Source organism: Zonotrichia leucophrys, chromosome 3 (genome assembly GCF_028769735.1).
Source record: "Zonotrichia leucophrys gambelii isolate GWCS_2022_RI chromosome 3, RI_Zleu_2.0, whole genome shotgun sequence".
NCBI lineage: Eukaryota > Metazoa > Chordata > Aves > Passeriformes > Passerellidae > Zonotrichia > Zonotrichia leucophrys.
The window spans coordinates 93,419,847-93,440,045 of NC_088172.1; the positions used below are offsets into that span (position 1 = coordinate 93,419,847).

At 39.6% G+C, this 20,199-nt stretch overlaps 1 protein-coding gene and 1 long non-coding RNA gene across 2 annotated transcripts in view; one reads left to right on the forward strand and one right to left on the reverse strand.

The window, feature by feature from the left end:
* Positions 1-20,199, forward strand: part of ALK (ALK receptor tyrosine kinase) — a 305,084-nt gene that overhangs the window by 91,830 nt on the left and 193,055 nt on the right. The window contains exon 3 of the mRNA XM_064709335.1: positions 1,867-2,031. Coding sequence (XP_064565405.1) covers positions 1,867-2,031 — 165 coding nt within the window. The remainder of the gene's footprint in view (positions 1-1,866; positions 2,032-20,199) is intronic.
* Positions 19,236-19,747, reverse strand: LOC135445610 (uncharacterized). Its single transcript, XR_010439561.1, has 3 exons — positions 19,629-19,747; positions 19,400-19,496; positions 19,236-19,305 (listed from the first exon to the last, which is right to left on the reverse strand). It is a non-coding gene; the product is annotated as an uncharacterized LOC135445610 (long non-coding RNA).

The window sequence follows — 20,199 nt, forward strand, 5'->3', positions numbered from 1 at the left end:
TGTGTGAGCTGTGTTTCTCCCCTCCATATTTTTTTGACAGTGCCTTAAAGCACACACTGCTCAAGGTGTTCTCAGTGAGTACTAAAGATAATATATGTTCTGTAAACTGTAGTTCAGTGTTTGAGTGCTCTTTTGTCCATCTGGGATTAGGTGCAAAGTTTACCAGACTCCTGACACTTCAGTTAAAAGTATTTGGTTTAGTTTTTGCTTTTTTGGGTTTATTTTTGGTTTTTTGGTGTTTTTGTTTTGTTTTGTTCTTTATTTATTTTTTTTTTTTTTAAGACCATGTCAGGAGCTAGAAATACATGGTCTTAGGTTTGGATATGATATTGCAGTAGTAAACTGCATGAATATATCCACAGTTCCCCTCTGCCTAAATTGAAGTGTGCTTCATGTATAATGAAATTTATATTGAAAATTTAGGGGCCTGAAGAGAGTAGGGGCCCTTGCATTTGGATTTAAGGAAATTAGTGTAATCCTTGTTACTGCTGCTTGTGCTGTAAATTGACTCCTTATGTTATATGGTTTCCCTGGTGTTGTGAAGTATTTAAAATGCTGAGTGAATGATAAAGCACTTGGTTAAGAAAATCAAATATAAACTGGAAAAAAGACTCTGTTCCTTCCATCTTGCTGTTAAAAAGGGAAATTAGCTGGGAAAAGTATAGCAGGAGGGCAACAGTATTAACCTTCAGATTAGAAAATATTTTATCACCAGGAGAATAGGCTGAACTACATAAATCTGTGCCCACAAGAAGAAATTAGATGTTTAGCAGAGAATGTAATTGAAGTTTTAAAAAAATCAGTTAATTTCACTAATGTTGGTTCAGATTATTTGTTTCACCTGCATTGTATGGCAAGACAGAAAGACAGTGCAGAATACTCCAAAGAGCAGCTGAATTTTTTTCTTGGCTTTTTCAAATGGACTTTAGCCTCTTCAGAAGCACTGAGTTAGTTCTAAAACCATTTCTTTTTCTTACTGAGTACTGTGTTGAGTGCTGACTGTGGTGATAAAAGCAAATGTATACTGGGCATTCCAGAAAATTTAATGATCTTGGCAATTCAAAGTAAAATCCTTGCAGGTTGTCACTGCATGTTGTGTTAAGCAGCTTGAACTATGGTGGGATGGTAAACTGGACACTGAGAAGTGAATCATAGTTGTACCAGCAAGGTAATGGGTTTCTCTAGAGAAACATCTCAAAAAGAGGAATCTCTGTTGGAGGCGATTGCTGGCTGTGCTGCCTCGAGGCTGAAGTTCTGTGACGGCAGTCAGGTTTTTGCTGCTTCTGTTGTCTCAGGAAAGAGTTTCAAACCCTGGGGGTCAGGATGTCACCTCCTGGGGTACAGTCCCCATGGCTTCCAGCACATTCCAAATGCCCAGGACAGATGGCTCTCTTTGTAGAGACCTGTGCTCACTGACGTGAAACATGGGTGCAAATCATGAGGAATCTTTGCAATCTAATGGTCCTGGTTGGATTTGAAGCAGCATCCCAGAAGAGATTGGCTTTCTGTCCCATTTCATCCATTGACTAAGCTATTTTCCTTTCAATCCAGATGATGTCTTTCTCTGCTTTAGCCTGAGCTGCCCTCTGACCTGTCCTGAAGGGGAATTACTGGCTCTTGGGCATTCCATTTGATTTGCTGCTGCCTCCATAATGAACTTCCCTGTGCACCCCATTTCAGGCCCATTTTTGCCTGTTTACAGAATTCCCTATTTCTTTTTACCTCATTATGGAAAAAAAAATCAAGCCCTAACTTACTAAGGTACAAAATGAATGTGCATGCACATGTGTGTATAGCTACCTTCGAGCACAGAAGACACCACATTTAATTAACCTGATATGTTTTGTGTCCATTTTGTTTTTCCAGTATTTGACTGCAACTTTGAATCTCCTTGTGAGCTGGAGTATTCCTTTACCTCAAAAGATCAGGAAACCCCCAACAATGCCTGGGTCAGACTGAATGCAGAGGACATCTTGCAGCTAAACCTCCCAGATGGGCCAGACACAGATCACTCTGAGAGCACCCCCAAAGGTAAGATGAATAGAGCTGTGCAATGCCATCAGTAGTGGTTAGTTTTAAAATAAAAGCAGCCTTGCTTCCATCCCATAAAATAACCATAACAGAAAACCCCAAAATGCTGCCCAAACAAACATGTTCCCCTGAAGTGCTAAAGACAGCTCTAATCCCTTTGCCTCAACAGACAGTGAGTGAAAATAAAGTGACAAACAAAAGGGGGTTGTTGTGTACAGGAGAGATCTGTTTTCACCTAAAAGCAAGCTTAATCATGTATCTCAGAAGAAAAGTATTAAATACAGCCTTGTGTAAAATCTGAATTGGGCTGGCCCATGCTGTGGCTGATATTTGGATGAAAACTGTGCTATGGTGCCCATGTTTAAGGTCATTCAGTGTTTGGAAGAGTCTGGCCTTATCTTTGCTCTAGGTCCTGTTTACCACTTGTGTGTTTGCAGACCATTTTAGGCAATATCCTTCCATCCAGGGCTTAGGTTCTCTGTTTGGTAAGAAAACAAAGATGGGCTTTGTCCTTCGTATAACAAAAAAGATCCTGTCTTTGAAGAGAGCTAAGAGGTCTCAAAAGATGGGAGTGCAACAGATTTCTTTTTTCCCTTGGAAAAACTGTGGGTTGTTGGAATTACTTTTCCTTCATATGATCATATCTGTGAACAGCAGCATAATTCATTAAGATTTCCAGTTCTGGAAAGATTTTTAGATATATTTGTGCTCTTCTAATCCTGGGAAAGTAGAAAAATTCTTAACATCCTTTCAGCTATTAGTGACACCTGCGTGGAACTTCTCTCTGGAGGGTGGTGTTGATGAGAATGGATCTACAAAATGAATATGGGGGAGTTAGAGCTACAAACTTTATCCAGGAGAACAAAGAGGTGTCAGGAATGACGACAAAAATTTCAAGGGATATGACACAGTTTCCATAGTAGGAAAAAATAAACAGACCAAGATTCTCAATTCAATCTCTGATGGCAGGGGTTAGAGGTCTTCAAAAAGTAGATTGAAGAACATTGGAAAGCAGCTGTGAAGTTGGTGGGCTCTGGGTTTAGAACAAGCAAGCTGAGACATTTTTCATGTAGTACCTGAATAAACGACACTAATAAAATTGTGGGGCCAGAAGTGTGTAAGTTTAAAGAAAGATCAGATGAATTCTTGCAGAATACATTCATCACTGGATGTTTAATTCAGTAGTCTGTTTAGAGTCAAGAAGTCTTACACAAAAGGCTGCAAGTGAAAGAATCTTTTCTTAGGAGCCAGCACTGGAGACAGAATTTGACTTTGCAGAGCTGCAGTCTGGCTGCTCCTGACTGTTCTTGTGCTCAGGCAAATATTGAGGAAACTTTCTGTGCTGCTTTCATTCATATTCTATTTTCTCATCCATATCAATAGTATAGTACTTCTCCCCAGATAGCCATTATAAATTAACTTTTAAGGCCCATTGATTCATCAGCAGACCAAGTCATTTTGGTGTGATCTGTGTCGTGTGTAAAGCAGATGGACCACATTTGTGCTGCATGCAAATATCTTCTAATTTCCGCATCAATAAACATCCACCCGCAGACTGAATTGCTTCCTACAAAGGTACAGCTCAGGGAAAGTTTGAGGTAAATCAGAATTTCTGTTTTGTTCTTCTTTTTCTTAAATTCTAGTGCAAGCTGGCTGCCTCTGAAATTTATGAGTTAAAACCTTGTTTTGAATTGAGAAGAACAGGCGTCATTTTCCTGGAGTGGGGGCAAAACCCACAAGGAAGTAAATGTATTGTTCCAGGTAAAGAGCCTGGCCAGGACCCCATGGTGCTGTGCTGTCAATGTTATGATGCTTTTGGATCCTTTCCAGTAGTTATACCTTTGTTTAACTCAGTTTTATATCTATCAAAGCAGAAGAAAGAGAGACTCTTGGCTAGCCCTGCAGCCCAAGGTGGTATTGGTTGATGATTGCCAATTTTCTATTGTGTTAAAATTCTATTTCTAACCCTAATGGTTGGAGGTTCTCACCTGCAATATAGGCAATTTAGGGTGAAACGTGTGTTCTGCTGTTTTCTTCTATTCTGAGGGGCAGGTAACCAGTGTCAAATTGATTGAGTGGATTTAGATTTGTGGAGCATGAGTGTAGATTATTTTGTGTGGTTTGTTTGCTTGTGTGTGTGTGGGCTTGTTTTTTAAAATTACCAGGCATGTTGGACATAGTAGTAATTTTTTTTTTTCCAGTGGAGCTGTAGGTCTGCAACTCATCGATGACAGTAACTCTTGCATGTATAAAGACTCATTTGAAAATCAACACTTGGAGCTAGCATCTCTCTATTTTAAATCACTTTAATTACAGCTGTTTGGCACAGATAGTTGTGTGGTCTGTTTCAATCTGAAATAATTAAGCACAGTAGTTCCAACCCCCACTGTTTCCTGCAAATTGTACTTGCAATTATCTCAATCTCATTTCATCTCCTTTGCAGACAGTAATGCACAGAGATAAACAGATAGCTTAACTAGATTTTGGGATGGTTTAGCTCATCCTTGTCACTTGGTTATCAAGTCATGGCAAGACATTGATAGAGACAAATGCCTCTGGTATGATTCATTAGGCTTCACATGAGTTTCTGTAAAACGTTCAGTAGAAAATAATTGGTAGATTTCCCAGAGAGACACATTGGAAGAATTTCTGTGTTTTTGCTCCTGTCCCAGCAGCATGATACATTTCAGTGTCAGGAAATCAGAAGAAGCCAGCATGGATTAAACCTCCTAGAGGAAGAGCTAACTCCTGGTGTCTCAGCATCTGGCTGCAGTCACAGCTGAGCAATCCACTCACTTGGCATGTTCAGCAGTGGTGTCACACAAATCATTGATCTTCTGGATAGTAATAGATGGTGAGGTGGCAGAGTTTGATATTAAATTATTCAGGGTAAAAGATTGAAGGTCTGGTTTGCAAGGAATTGAAAAGGGATGCTTAACCAGCTAATAGTGGCAGGTGAAATTTAGTGCAGGTTGTTTGAATTGAGGTGGTGGGAGACACAATCAGAGCTTGGCATATATGCAGACAGATTCTGAGCTGGTCACTGTCATTTAAACTGATTTAAGTGTAAGAATAGAGCTGTGAAAGCATCACCTCAGTAGCAGTCACAAAATAAATAGGATTTGGGGGCTCAGTGGGAAGGGAGTGGAAAATAGGAACAGTATGCTATGCTGTAAATGTGTGGAGGAGTTGTATTTGGAGCTCAGTCTTCTGTTCTAGACTCTGTGCATCAAAAATATTTTAGTACAGTTGGGGAAGTTTTTAAAGAATAGAAACAAATACGATAAAGTATGTAATGGTTTTCTTCTAGGAACACTTAAATTGACTAGGGCTGCCCTGCCTTCATAAAGCATCTAAAGGAATACATGCAGGGTTGTGTAGAAATCAGAAATTTATAAAATATGTATAAAGGTTTATAAACTCCCAAGGAAAAGCACTGAAAGGATGAGTACAAAAGGAATATTTGATATTTCTTCTTATACAATATCGAACAGCATCAAGCAAAATTATTAGATGTCAGGCAAAACAAAAGGAGATCCCTCAGTATTTAACAAACGGTGAAACGGTGGAACATTCTTCCCAGGGTATTCTTTTTGCTGGAACCTTCTGCGGCTGTGCAAATTGACAGGATATGTGCAGGGAAGAGAAATAGAGAAATAGTTACAGCTACTAAATTCTCTATAGAACCTTTTCTGGCCCTGAAAGTCCTCATGTGAGCAGTCCCTGAAGTCCAGAGTGGTGAGGGACAACTGTTTGCTCTCCCTGTTCGTACATTCTTTTTCATTTTCTATTTCCAGCTGTCTGTTCTCAGAGCCAAATGTTGAAAGTCGATGGCTCCTTGGTCTGATAGGGTTGGTGTGGTGGTGTGTTCCTGGCTCACCTCCCAGCCCAGGCTTAGGTTCCCTTTGAAAAAAGATAGACCTGCATTAACAGTTTTAGATCAATTTAGAGTGTCAGAGAAAAGTTGCTATTTAAACGTTTGCTATTATTTGCTCTTCTGTTCAAGCCTTGGGAATGCCATCAGGCCGTGCAAAAATATTGAGTATTTGGTAGGAATAACTGCTGGACTGTTTGCCTATAGAAATGTAGGTTAGGGAGGCTATCAAGGTTTTGATTTTTAAAATTTGTGCTAAAATGCTTCTCTCTCCTCTGTTCCCCCCCCATCTTATAAGTGGACCAGTGAGTGAGAGAGTCACTGGTGTATCTGCCAGCTAGGTCCCTGAAGATCTACTGGAGTTATGTAACTTTCTGCAGGGTCAGAGATGTAAGGTTAAAGTTCCACTGATGTGCTAAAGGCTGACAGGAAAACCTCCTCTGTTGGGGTCTGAATGGGGCCTGTACAAGCTGCAATGAGTAGGCAATCCATTGTGGGTTACAAGACTTCTTTTAATTCATGAATAAGCAAAAAGACTCTATAAAAAATTCAGGCATTCTGCATGACTGACTGCATTTATTTATTTTGACAAGTGTGATTAATTTTTAATTATTCATGACCCTTCATAATATATTATACCAGCAAATGCACTGCAGTCAATCGTAATGAAACATGAGGAGCTGGAGATCTTGCAACTGTGGCATTATTTCCTAGGGAGGCAGGTGAGACAGCCCAGTCTGTGGCTAGAAGGAAGGAGTTTGTAGACCGAGGAAATTGCACTTTCAGCTGTGTGGATGTGTGTTTTTGTCATGCTCAAGAGTCATTTGCCTCTCTGATAAATCTGAAATGGGTCAAACCAGCCATAAGTTCTGTGCCTCTCAACTCTTGAGTTTTCTGTGCTGTGGGGGCCTCTAGGACACAGCACTGAGTTTGGCATCCATCAGGGATGGTTTAAGAGCCATCAGCCAGTGGGATTCTTCAGGATTCACCTCTCCTGTTTCCTTATTGCAGTGCTGTATTTTCCTTCCTCCAGGGAAGCCCTGGCTCAGCTTCCTGCAGTGCTGTGTAGCCCAGGGACTTTGGCAGGCAGCAATTGTGGCCCCTGATCTGAGACCACACTTGGGGCTTCTTTATGAGTCAAATCCTACAAGGAGGAGAGAGAACCTCTCCTACAAAGTTAATCCTCTGTGTTTAAGGAGGCAGGACTAGTAGCACTGGACCCAAAACAGCTGCATGCAAACTGAGTCCGGGTCTGATCAAATTTCAGAGTGATCTGTTTCTGACCAAAAATGCAGTTTTAAATGGGAAGGATTAGAGGCTTGACTGCTCCTGACTATGGTTATGCAAGCAAGTTGCCTGTTCCTCTTTTAAATCTTGTGATTCTAGATCAAGTAAGTGAATTTCTGCTTCTGTGATTTGAGGATTTCAGGACCAGGAAAATATGCGGCTGCCTGATAAAAATTTCAGATGAAGAGATAAGTTGTGGAAATACAACCACCATTCCAAGTAAAAATCAAAAAAGTAATAAGCCTCCCTGTGCAAATGTGAATTCTGGTTGAGACAACTTCTTAATGGAAGATGTAGATTAAACTTTCATGAAGGATGGCAGGGGAAGTGGGAGATGAATGAGGACAGTGCCCTAACCAGCCACTGATTAGTTGAAAAGCTCTTATGTAAGTTCTAAAACAAGAAGTATCTGCATATTGTGTTAATGTGGTTTTAATTTTTATAATTATTACTAAAGAAATGGAGCAAGGCTAAGGCACTGAGCATATTAGCAAATGGGTGATAATGAACTGCAGGATTATAAAATGGCTGTTGACTTTGATTTATGATTCCTCAGACTAAGAAGAATGAGGCAGATAATAAAAGATAATAAATAATACTTTGTTTCAGATTATCACTTTATTAACAAAACAGAAGGGTATAAATCAGTGTGGGCTTGCAAGAAATAAGTAGAGTATAAGTTATTTTTCATGTAAAACTCAAAAAAAAGGTACTTGTATCACTTAAAATTCCACAAAAAAGAAAAAGGAGGGGGGTGTTTGGAAATTCTCTTGGAAGAAGATAGCTATTTGCCAGGGGAAAGAGTAAAGAGTAAGGAGGGTAGCTGGGCTCACACTAGACAGAGAAAAGTTTTCCCTTTACATTAATTCTTATACTGGTTTGAGGATATGCCTTGATCTCATAGAATTGATCCAGCTTATGTGTCTTTTGAACAAGATATCAGAGATATTTCTTATTTAGTAAATCATTACATGGAGTTTGAGATCTTGACACCTTAGGCCTGGAAAAAGAAACAACAAACCAAGAACTGTTTTCTCAGGAGAATTTCTATTTGGAGGAAAAATGGTTTTGAACCTGTCACAAATTTTGACAAAAAAAGATCTGCAGACCGGAATGTTTATTGAATCTTTCTCTCTAATGCTGGAGAAGAATTTGGATCATCCTGGTTCAGTCCAGATGGCTGAATAGTCCTTAAATTGATATGGTATGATGCCACCCTAGTTTTATTATTTATATGCCTTCAGGTAAACTGCAGGTATCCCATGAAGATTTGTGAACTTCTGTACTTTCATTTAGTTCAAGTGGGATTCAGTTTCCTATTAGTTATTTTCTTCTTTAAGATTTAGTCAGTGTCTCAGTGGAAATAATTGTTGTGTGTGAGTTGAAGAATGAGCTACATACCACAAGTGAAACAGTAGAAGAATTAAGTGAGGTTTGGAAGTAACACAGGCTGAAAATTATTCATCAATCTTAGTGCAAATGAGAGATTTATGGATTTGTAGGGATGGCTATCAAGTTATTTGTATACAAACAGGAGGTTTAGAATTAAAAATATTATTTACAGCAAATAGTTCTGACTGTTCTAGATGAGATTTAGATTTTGAGACTCAATTTGGCAACATAAATGTATCGAGTGTTACAACACATACCCGTAGGAATTTATGCAACATTAAGACACTAAATGCAAACCAAACTTGCTTCCAGAGTCCACTGGGCTGTGGAGGAGTTAAAACACAGCCTTTTTATAAGGATCAGATTCCAGCTCATGCTCTGTCAGTACAAAAAATGGACCAGGTGTTCCTTCCATTTTGCAGCCTGCTCTTCTCAATAGGACTACACTTGTGCTTTGTTATTGCAAAATTATTTCCCTTTAATGAGCCTGCTCTAAAGAGGCAAATGATTGTCTCACTGTAGGACAGTGTGTTTATTTTTAGAGTAGGTATGTATTTATACAGACTGTGGAGAGGCACGTGGGTTTGTTGATTTTAGAAATCTTGTTTGTTAATTCCTTAATTCAGTCAAGGTTTGCATGCAACATCCAGCAGTCTCTTCCCCAAGCTGAAGAAGAAAAATTAATTTCAGTGTACATCAGATGTTAGTGTGCTCTAATGGCTTGCTGCATACCTGTGACTAATGTACTCCAACAAGTTTATCCAGAAAAGGCAGAGACAATGAAGAATAAATGGCTTGTAAAATGGTCTCTTTCTCACTCCTAATGACACTTTCTCCTTGGCAAGACCAGAGGCATATTAAAAGGACAGCTGGAGGGAAGTGTGTCTGCTCTTGGCTGTGTTTGACCTTTTTATGGGAAAGAATTCCAGATTACCACATGAATGTGATTGTTTTCCCTCTGTAGTGTAGGGACAAAGTCCATTATCATGAAGTGCTTGTGTATGTCCATGCATATGTTGTGTTCAGAGGGTTTTTTTTTTTTTAAACTGAACTTTTAAGCATGGAAAACTCACATTTGCACAAAAAAATTTCTTCACTGGATTAGTAAGTTATTTGGTAATTTTCATTTCTTTCTAGCCTATCTGCTTCCATTTTGGGTGTTTATTTTTTACCATGCCAATGACAGCTCACACGTATGGCTCTGTACACAAAAATACAGTGTATGGTAAAGAAGTATCAGCAAGACCCTGTGAGCCTGGCAGCCCCTTGGCTGCATTTTGATTATCCTTACCAAGCATGGTCTAGCTACATCCATTGCCAAATATTGCAATAAGCTGTGCTTTTCCAGCACCCCACCTAGGAGGCTCTGAGAATGCTCTACTAAATAAGGCACTTTGTATGGTTTTGAGGAGTTGGGAGAAGGCTTTCTCCTTGTTGTCAGAGAGAAACTAAAGCCCAGTGTGGTGAGCTGTGTTCCCTGCTGTGCCAAACTTGTGTCCCTTGCACCTTAGCCACCACTAACAATTGCTGGGGCCTGTTGGTCCCCAGGGTTTCCTTCGTGAAGTTGGCTTGCTCCACTGGTAATGAGCAGATGTTTATCATGTGGGATTTTCTACACAACTGTTCTGTGAGAGTCTGTTAAAAACATAATCAGATTGACAAGAACTGAGGCATTTTTGCTGTTATTCTTCTCCTCAATGATGGTCTGTTGTATTACAGTACTTATCTTACACATCTCTGCTTGGGTGAATACATTAAAAAAGAGTCACAGAATTTTAGAAGCTAAGAGGTTTTACTGCTGTGACTCTTGCCAAGAACAAAGTCCAGCTAATTAATCAGAGATAAGAAATTGTTAATTTAGAATGGTGGTAGAGAAAATGTGATTCAGTCAGGATCTTTGTGTGGATGAAGCTAAACCCAAGTAGAGTTTAATCATTTTGGTAAATGTGGGTAAAGAGAGAATTGATTTTTTTAAAAAATATTTCTCTCCTTGGTTTTCTTATTAATTTCAAGTTGTTTAGATGTAGTTCTGTAAAGGATGTGTTGATACCAATGCTTTTGTAATATCTCATTTTTCTCACAATTACATGTACCAGTTCAGAGGTGTTGCAAGAAATATTCCCCTAGGTGTGCTTTCAGAGGTTAAATCTTACAGAAATTGTTAATACTAAAGCTCACTGAAGTAGGTTTTTTTTGCCTTTACCTTGAAGGGGGTGGGGTCTCTGAGCTTAGTTGTTTTCTCATGTAGTAGCTTAATATGATCAGCATCCTTATTTTATTCCACTCAAAACAACCAAAGAAGGTTGCAGAGTTAAAGCCAAGATACTGAATGAGAACTCTGTTTTCTGTCTTTAAAAAATAAATTTCATAATACCATGCAATGCCTGTTTTGGCAGCCCCAAGCAACTTGCCTAGATTCTAATGAATAATCATCCTTTCAATGATGAGCTAGAAGCTATCCCTGAAGTTTCATCTGTTTTCTTTGCTTGCTTGTTTTGAGAGCACAGTGATTAAACAGATGGTAAAATGCATGAAGATGGGAACAGCCATAGTGGGAGAGCAGAGAGGGAAGAGAGCTGATGGCTGGACTTGCCCAATTGTTCTCCCATCTTCAGACAGGCTGAGAGCTGAGGGGGGCAATAGAACGTGGCCCTCCATGTTATGTTGTAACTCTGCTGGGGAACACACCACAATACCTCTTTGTTGATTTGGGACCTCCAGTCCTAGACCCTGTTCCTGTGTTGAGCAGCACTTCCTTTCTGTGCAATAAATTAAATTTTGTGTGCCACTCATGGTAAGGAAATTGCTTTCTCTTAAGTCCCTGTGAGTCCCTTTAGTCTCAACAGCTCAGGCTTTCTCATCTATCAAATGCAAGCAATTTGGAAATGCTTGGCCTTCATCTTTCACCTTCCCCAAGTAAACAGGAATTTATAAAAGTTAAATAGGAGTCGCTGTCTTTTGTTAAAATGAAAATAGTGTGTTTTTAAAAAATCATTTTTAATTCACATTAATGGCTCCTATCAGTTGTTAAGTCAAATGAAAGCCAGCCTTGTTAGCTGAATGCTTCAGTGTCATAACAGAGATGAGAGAAGCAAGGACCACTTACTTCTAAATGGCATTTCCTTAAGAATTTAAGAAATTTAATAGTGGGCTTTTAGCCATTGTTCTGCATTTTTTTCTTTTTTCCATTCTATGCCTGTGAGCAGACCTAACCACTCTTCTGGGAGAGGCTGTCTTTCTAAATTATCTCATGTAAACACGAGTAAAAAAGGTGATGAGTAGATTTCTCCACATTTGCAAAGATGTTCAAACAGCCGAAGCAGCAGATTTGTTACTTACCACTGCCTGTGCTAAAAGGATAAACCTGATGAAGGACTGAGCTACAATAACTCACCTTGTGTGCTGCTTTTTGTGGAGGACATGCTGCTGCTTTCCTTTGCTTCCAGTGGGGCAGTGGAAAGGTCAGGCACTGAAGGGAAGCATTTTGCTGTGTACAACAGATAGGCATCTCTGGCAGTAATTTAGAACACTTAAACAGCATAATAAAGGTTAGATCGCAGCTCCTCTTCACCTGTCGCAGTAGGTTTGTTTATCAGAGAAGAGCCCAAGCTGCAGAGCTCCAGTATTGATTTTGAGCAGAAGGTTCAAGGATGTTCTGTTTTCAAGGTGTTTAATCAGAGCATGGAAGAAACAAAACGCCCATGTTAAAACAACATTAGGATGCAGGTTTAATTCCACTCTCTGTGTTTTTCCTGAAGGTGTGAAAGTATTTGAGGAGGAGACAGAGGTTGTTTTGTATTTAACTGCTCTAAAACATTACAGCTTTTCAGACTACCAGGTATTGATAGGGCAGGCTCTGCCTGTCTGCCTGAGTTCACCCTGCATGTCAACAAGGCCACTCCATTCGAGGTGAAAGTTTGCTGTGACACACAGCTTGGAATTTTACAAATGGAACTTCCTCAGATTGGAGGAAAAGAAAAGATTGTTCTGGTGGCCTCAGTGCCCTGTTGCACAGTAGGGAAAGCTGTTTTAATTTTGTAGTCATTGGTTTAGTTATCCAGCTGTCTAAGGGCAATGTATTCAGTATTACCATGTTATTAGAAAATCAAGATTTCTGAGGAACTAATAGCTTGGATAGTTAATTTTTGTTTTATCATTAATGAAGGGTAAAAAGCAAGAATATGAGACGGTATTACAACAAGTTGCATAACTTAATTCAGAAATTAACTCCCAAAGTAATGACCTTGCTAATGACTAACCAGACAAAGAGGTATCTGTTAAGCAAGCATAGGTTCTAAAATCAGCCTCTTAGTAAAGATGCCAGGCCACTTGGGATTGGTGGCAACAGCTGAGTGAACAGCAACAATTAATGTTTTTAACAGCAAGTTTTTTTAAGGACATTTATTTAAGTATGACTACCAGTACTGCATCTGTAGCTGACTGTTTTCTCCATCAATGGAGAAAGGTGAATAAGGTGTAGAGAGAGTTTTTATCTTTGAAGGATTTGATCACCTAATTAGAGAACAGAAAATCTGGATCCCAGTTACACTGAAAAAAAATCCAGTGGTAATTGTAATGGCTTTGAAGCAAGGGATGATTAAAATGCACTCCAGGCATTCTCAGGGCTGGTGCTTGGCTTACTGCAGGCAGTTCTCTCTGTGGTCGCCTTGCAGAACAGGTGGCTAATGGCAGGTGTTTGCTGTCCAAGAAGTGATTTTTGTTAAATGCCAGGCTGAACTGAATATGGAAACTTCTGGAGTATTTGGTGAGCTTGGATTCAGCAGTATTATTCCCAATTGCCCTAAAATTTAAAAATACTCAAGAACTAGAAGTTAAAATGCTGACTGTTTAGAAACTGAGCACTGGCTTCCATTAACACAAGACCTCCTGTTCTGTTGTGCAGTGGGCTTTTGCCATGACTGAGGGGAGTTTCACTGCAGGTGAAGCGCTGGGAATCAGTGTTCAGGTTTTCCTTGCAGTGAGCTAATACGCTTCCAATAATAGTGGTATTGTGCATTTGCTGATGTGCTTGGGTGAATGTTTGTGTAATAGATGAGTGCTTCCATTTCCTTCCACTGATTTACAGGGGAAGGTGTTTGTCTGGACAGGTAAGGGCAGCTGTAAGAAAATGCTGGAGCAGGGTCAGTGCTCGAGTGATTGTTGAGCTGCACTGTCATTACAGAGTGAGTGACAAAGTGTAATTGAAATAACAGAGCTCCAACCAGCTGAGGGATCTCACATGGGTGTAAAGCACTGCTTGCTTTGGGAGAACTGTTTTGCATGGAGGAGTTGGGCTGGGATGTCCCTGAGTTAACAGACACGAATTGGCTGTATGGAAAAGAGGCACATTGGACACAATTTGCCTTTAACCACTCTCTACTATGTTTGGATTTATTTTTTTTTTAATCTGAATGAAATTATACATTTCAGAGAGCTTTGTGGGTGGGCAGGTGAAATGTACTTCATTACAGCAACAAATTGGTTGTCCTGTACCTCAGTCAATGTTATATCCATTAACTCTTCCAGAGGGTGGGGCACCAAAACTGACCCTGAGTGCAAAGTTGGTAATGGGCAATGCATCAGGAATGACCTAAACTTCCAAAAATCCACAGATTTGTTGGTTACTTGATTGGTTACTTGGTACATTACTTTTACCAGCAAGCTAAACTTTTTAAAAATGAAACTGAGTTACTGAACAATTCCTTGTTGTTAAAACTGTTAGTAATACAAACTGCAGAAACTTGAGTGAACTGCAGATTAACCTCTTTCAATCCCAAATGTAATCAAAGCTCCTTGTTTATTTGTGTGTGGGTTGTATTTTGCTGGGGGATATTTTTTGCTGATTTTTCCTAAGAACTGTTTTCTAAAAGGCACCTTCCTGCTCTGTTGCTCTCCTCTGATTGTTACCAGGTATTGTCCCAAGAAAGTATCATTGGGATTGCTGGATTAAAGGGTACAGACTTGAGGACGTGGCATTTTGCTAACCCACATTTTTAATGCGTCTGTTTGTGAAATTGCTGAGGATGCTCCCAGTTTCTTTTCGTTGGGCTAAAACCTGGAATGCTTTTAAAGCCTGACACTGCCACAAGGTGATACAAATGTGCATTGTGTCGCTGGAAGCCTTGCTGCATAGCAGCAGCTGTTTTAGGTTGTTTTTTTTTTTATTTTCTGCTGGTTTTTGCTTGAAAAAAGAACATGCAAAGAACTTCTCTATTTATTATGATTGCCCAAATACTTACAGAATTTGCTGAAAATCTTGGTTAGATTGAAATGCTAGGCTTGTCTCTGCAGGATTGGTTCTGTGTGGCCCCACACAAGGCTGTTTATTCTTCTTTTCAAGACAAGATAAAACCATTAGAATTTCTCTTTTGCACTACCTTTGGTCTACAAAGTACTAGCACTGAGAAAAGAAGATAATTTATCACCTTTTCCATATTACCAGATGTCTCTTTAATTGATGGGAATCTTTTTACAATCACTTTAAAGAAAACGAATTGCTTTTGAGGAATTTTTCCGTCAATTGACAGCAACTTAATGAGGGGTTGTGACTTAGTAATAAATTTTAATTATTGTGTAGTTAATACTGCTAAAAATAACAACTTTAGCTTTGATACTGGATGATTGATTTTTGAAGCAACTTGTAAATAATTGATCTCTTGTTCCTTAATGGTTTTTCTGTTGAAGCTTTTAAAAGTAAAAATGAAAGAAAAAAATTCAGGCAAACATTTCAGTAGATAAAGAAGAGACACTGTAGTGTCACAGTAACCACTGGTACCATAACTGGAGTTTTACACACTGAGAGCTGTGTGTTTTAATGGCTAAACCATGAAACAGAAAATTAGTATTTCCAAGTGTTTTTCCCATTCAATCACTGACTCTGTAGGAATGTGATCACACAGAGCAGCCATTTGGTCTTTCAGTTTGCCAACTTTAAAATAGTGAGCACACCCTGTCACCTTGTGTTGTAATGCTAATTAGCATCAGTTCTGGTAAAATTAGTCTATGAAAGATGGTAAAACCCTGAGTCATCCTGTTACTTTCAGAATACATGCTCAGTTTAGAGATGACATGATGGCTGTTGCTCTCCACCGGTAGCTGTCAGTTCTTTTGGGTATTCCATGCTGTCAGTACTAGAGGGTCTGTGACTAGACCTTATGGCAGCCTTCTCCTCTGTTACTACTGAGTTTTAATATTTGAAGGGAAGGAGCGCCATCCTTCATTTCCAGCAGCTGTCAGCCTTGTGGCATCAGAGGTTTAAATGACCTGTTGGAACAAGGCTGTTTGCATGCAAGTATTTTAAATGAGGTGAGGCACACCAGCCTGTTTGGGTCCTTGCTTAGAGCAGGACCATGCTGTGCATGTTTGCAAAGCACTCAGAGTTCCTTCAGAGGGAAGGTGCTGTCAGCGAATGCTGCTGTTCTGTTACTGTGGGCCATTGGCAGTAATGGGACAGCGAAAATGGATTATCATTAATGTCAGCAAATACAGTTTTAATCATGTTAAAACCATATCTTTGTGAAACTAAATGAGATTTCTCATAACACAGCTACTTATTTGTATTCCCCATGCACTGCACAGACTACCTCACTATTCTTAAAGCAACTACCAATCACCACGAGGAGTCAAGCAGACGCTGCATTCTCCATAATTACAAGCAATTTTCCAATTGAATTATCCCATGATTTAATTCCTTACCTTGCATCTGGAGAGCATCAGCAATGTGCAGCTGTTTTGGCTTTGAGAATTAATTGTTGCTAAATGCATTAAGAGTGGTCTTGCTGCAATGATTTCAGAAAAGAGTTAATCCTACCTCATTTCTGGATTAAACTTCTATTTCTTATTTCCCATTCTTTTGACTCGAGATTATGATACAGGCCATGGGTTTAGTAGCATTTGCCCTGGCTAGTTGGGATCTTAATTTAAAATAAATACGTTTAGTCACTGAATTGAAATCATATTACAATGAGACACAAAGTTTAATAGAACATGCCAGAGTCAGTAAAGACTGGAGGGCTGAGGATTAATGATAAATTATGTTAGTTTATCCAGCTGGTATGACTTCTTAGCTATAGCAAAAAAAAAGGAGCTGGTAACTTTGTAAAGTACAAAATACCCAGTGAAATAGGTATAACTTTTCACATCACAGAGGTTTTTAGGTAGGCCAAATCTAGGAAGAGTGTATTAGTCATTTGTCTTTGAGGGAAGAATGGACAGGTATTTAGACTGGGAGTAACATGTGGTTTATTTCTGAAAGTAGAAAAAGATTTGGAAGAAATACTGAGTTTTGTGAGGTTGAGATTATCATCAGGGATATCCAGAGTCTATTAGATTACAGTAAGAATGGGATTTTTTCAATCTGGTGTCTCTCTTTTTCATTAAGTACAAACACTGTAGCTAAAGGTTTTAGGAATTTTAAAATACAGAGGTGTATTTTCATAACTCTTGTAAGTTAATGAGAACATTCTTGAGCAGCAGTTAGTTAAATAATGATACAAAGATGCATTTACTGCTGAGTTTCCTTGACTGCAGCAAAGTGTGTTGTGCTGAAGGAAATCTAGAAAGAAATGGAGAGTGCAGGATTCTATCTTTTGTGCCTTGCAATAGAAGAAGGAGGTGCTAAGCCCCCTGCTATAAGCACTGTGCTTTTCAAACACCGTACAATGATAAGAACAAGTAGGTTCTGATTATATCTGAATAATATAGACATTATTGAGTTTGCCTAATGATTGTCTGGCTCATGATTACTCCTTCCAAGGAGAATCATATTGTGCGAGTTTAACATAAGCAGGGCACTAAGGCATCAAGCAATTGAATTAGCTGCTTCTTGCAAAACTTTCCTTTGTTCTCACTCAGAAAGCAGCTTTCTGGAAGCGCTTGTCTGCTAAAGAATTTCACACTGTTATTTTTATTCCTTTAAGAAAGGATTAATTTAGGAACATGGATAAGTAGCAAATGCCCTGAATTAGCTTCCTGCTCTTAAAAACCAAGCAATTTTTATCAGTTCTATTCTATGGCTGGAGATGTCTTATCTTGTTTGGATACAAACCAATTGTGGTTGCATTTGGAAAGCCTGTGTGGGCAGCTGTGGATTTCTCACAAGCTGAAGGGAGAAACTCCTGAAGGAGGAGCAGTGAGAAAGGCATAGGATTGTTGGAGCAACCAATAGAAGAATTTATGAGTCATTGCCTCTAGACAGTGGAGGAAACACAGAAGCAGTGGAATAAATGTGACCGCATGGGTTTGAAAGGCATTGCTAATATAATAGTGGAATAAAGTAAGGAAGAATGTGATGCCTTTAGGACTGGAATCCTGGAGGCAATATTTCTGCAGCAGAAAAGGAAAAATCTTGTATGCGGAGCAGAGTAAGAATTTGTGTTCCAAACAGGCATTATTGGCTGTGAGTGAAAGGTGTAAGAGAGAGCTGTGAGTGTCTGTTAATTGCCACAGCAGTCAGCTATGAGGCTGGTGAAGATTTTTCTATAAGAAGAATATTCTATTGCCATTGCATAAAATAGTAACAGAGTCTAATGCAGTCTAGTCTGTCTTGCTCTGTTTGAGAAAAAGCAAATGTAAAAGGGGAGTAGGTGTTGAAAAGAGCTCCTAGATTGGGTCTTGCCACAGCAGAAATGAGATTACAAGATAGCTCTTTTTAGTCTACTGACATGAGAAGCAGATGCTGATGTTTATAAACGTATTTGAAGAAAGAAAGGCAAGTGTTGGAAGTCTAGCTGAAGGAGAAGGAAGTGCTGACCAAGGAACACGTGAACAAATAAATACAGGCCACAAATGCTTTTAGCATGGAAATAAGACCAAGATAATGAAATATCAGAGCTGTGAATTAGCCTTCCAGTGAATGGGGCTGGTAATCTAGGTAGTTTTGAAGTAGCATTTTGCATTGTCCATTAACAAGATGGACAGGAAGAAGTGGTGTTATTGTCATGTGTACCCCTTGCTGCAATGTACCAACAGTGGTAACTTCTGAATTATCCATAACACAGGTATAGGGGCAGGCTGATGGTGCACCCATCCATTTATAGCGTGATGTGTTGAAAATCTCTGTAGCTCAGACCGTACAGATCCTGTACTGAGTTCCCAGCCAGCAACAGCAGCCACACCAGAGAGCTGGGGAGTGCTGCTGTTTCCTACCAGTACATGGGCTCTGACTCCCCATTGTTGACTGGATGCTGGGTTTCCTCTGCCTTTCAAAAGTCCTGGGTTTACAGTTTTATTTTCAAGTAGTTTTGGATGTCCTGATATAGAGTGTCTTTGCAGAATTTCTTTTTACACCTCAGGATGAAAGGCCTTCCCACCCCCATAGGACAGCAGGGGCTCAGTGAACCCCCTGTGCTGTTTGCTGTGCTCTGCTGTGAAGGAGGAAAAGCTGGCACTTGACAGCTGCCTTGGTTCCCCCAAGCCCTCCGCCAGTCAGGCCCTGCGTGCTGCACCGTTTACGTTTGGTAACTGAGCAATTAAGGATTTTGTATTCTAATTACCTGGCCAATTATGTGCAGTGCAAAATTCCCTGCTAGTACTGCTGTGATAGCCTGAACTGCAGACAGTCTTGTGATTAAACTGTCCCTCGATGATGAAGTCGATAATTAACAAGAAGGCGTTTTGCTGAGTAGTGAACAAAGTCAAAGAAAGAACAGAATCGAGTTTTCAATGCTTTAATATGGTTTTAATGGTGCTCTTCTCAGGGACAAGAACTTCTCTGACCTCCCCTGAAATTAGAAATGCATACCCATGTGCAGGAATGTAGACCTGATTTCTTTACAAAGAGCATAATATTGATGATCAGAGGGCTGGAGGACCTACCTTGTGAGTGAGGACTGAAGGAGTTGGGTCTTTTCTCCCAGGAGAGGAGAATGTTCAGGGGAAACCTCACTGCAGTATTCCAGTACTCACAGGCCAGCTACCAAGAGAACACACTCCCTTCACAAAGAGCCACAAAAAAAGGGCAACAGAAAAAAGTTGTACTGGGAGAAGTTTGATAAAGATGAGAGCAAAATGATTTTTCTATCATAGGCTGGAAGAACTTCCTCACCTCGGGGTGTTTTCAAGGTGGGACTGGACAGGGGATTCGATAATCTCCTCTAGGCTCCTATTTCCATAAAAGCTTGGACCAGATGATCTTCTGAGGTCTCTCCCACTCTGGGCTGTTCTAGGATTTGAATTTTAACTGGGTAGAGAACCTTAACAACTTTTTTTTTCTGTGACACTTTCATCACAGTAAAAACATGTGCAGTCCATGCCAGCTCTAATGGTGCTAGTAACTGAATGTCCCACAGTAATTAGACATTTACTCCTCACAGTGTTAAGTGATGTATGAACATGCAGTAAACAGGACAGAAAGCCACACAGCTCATCAATGTCAGCCTGGCATGAGCTACAAGACAGGCAGACAGAAAAAAATATTACATGTTATAGTATTTTACTTGAGCTGTTTTTTCCCTGAATGTCTGCTTGAGCAGAAAATCATCCAAATTCTCTTTGGGATGTATTAGCTTTTATTGAGGGCTATCCACTTTAAAAATTTAATCCCTGTGAAGATGTCAGCTGAGAAAAATTGAAATACTCTAGCAAATGTGTTTTTCTCCCTTAAAAAATTCAAAATG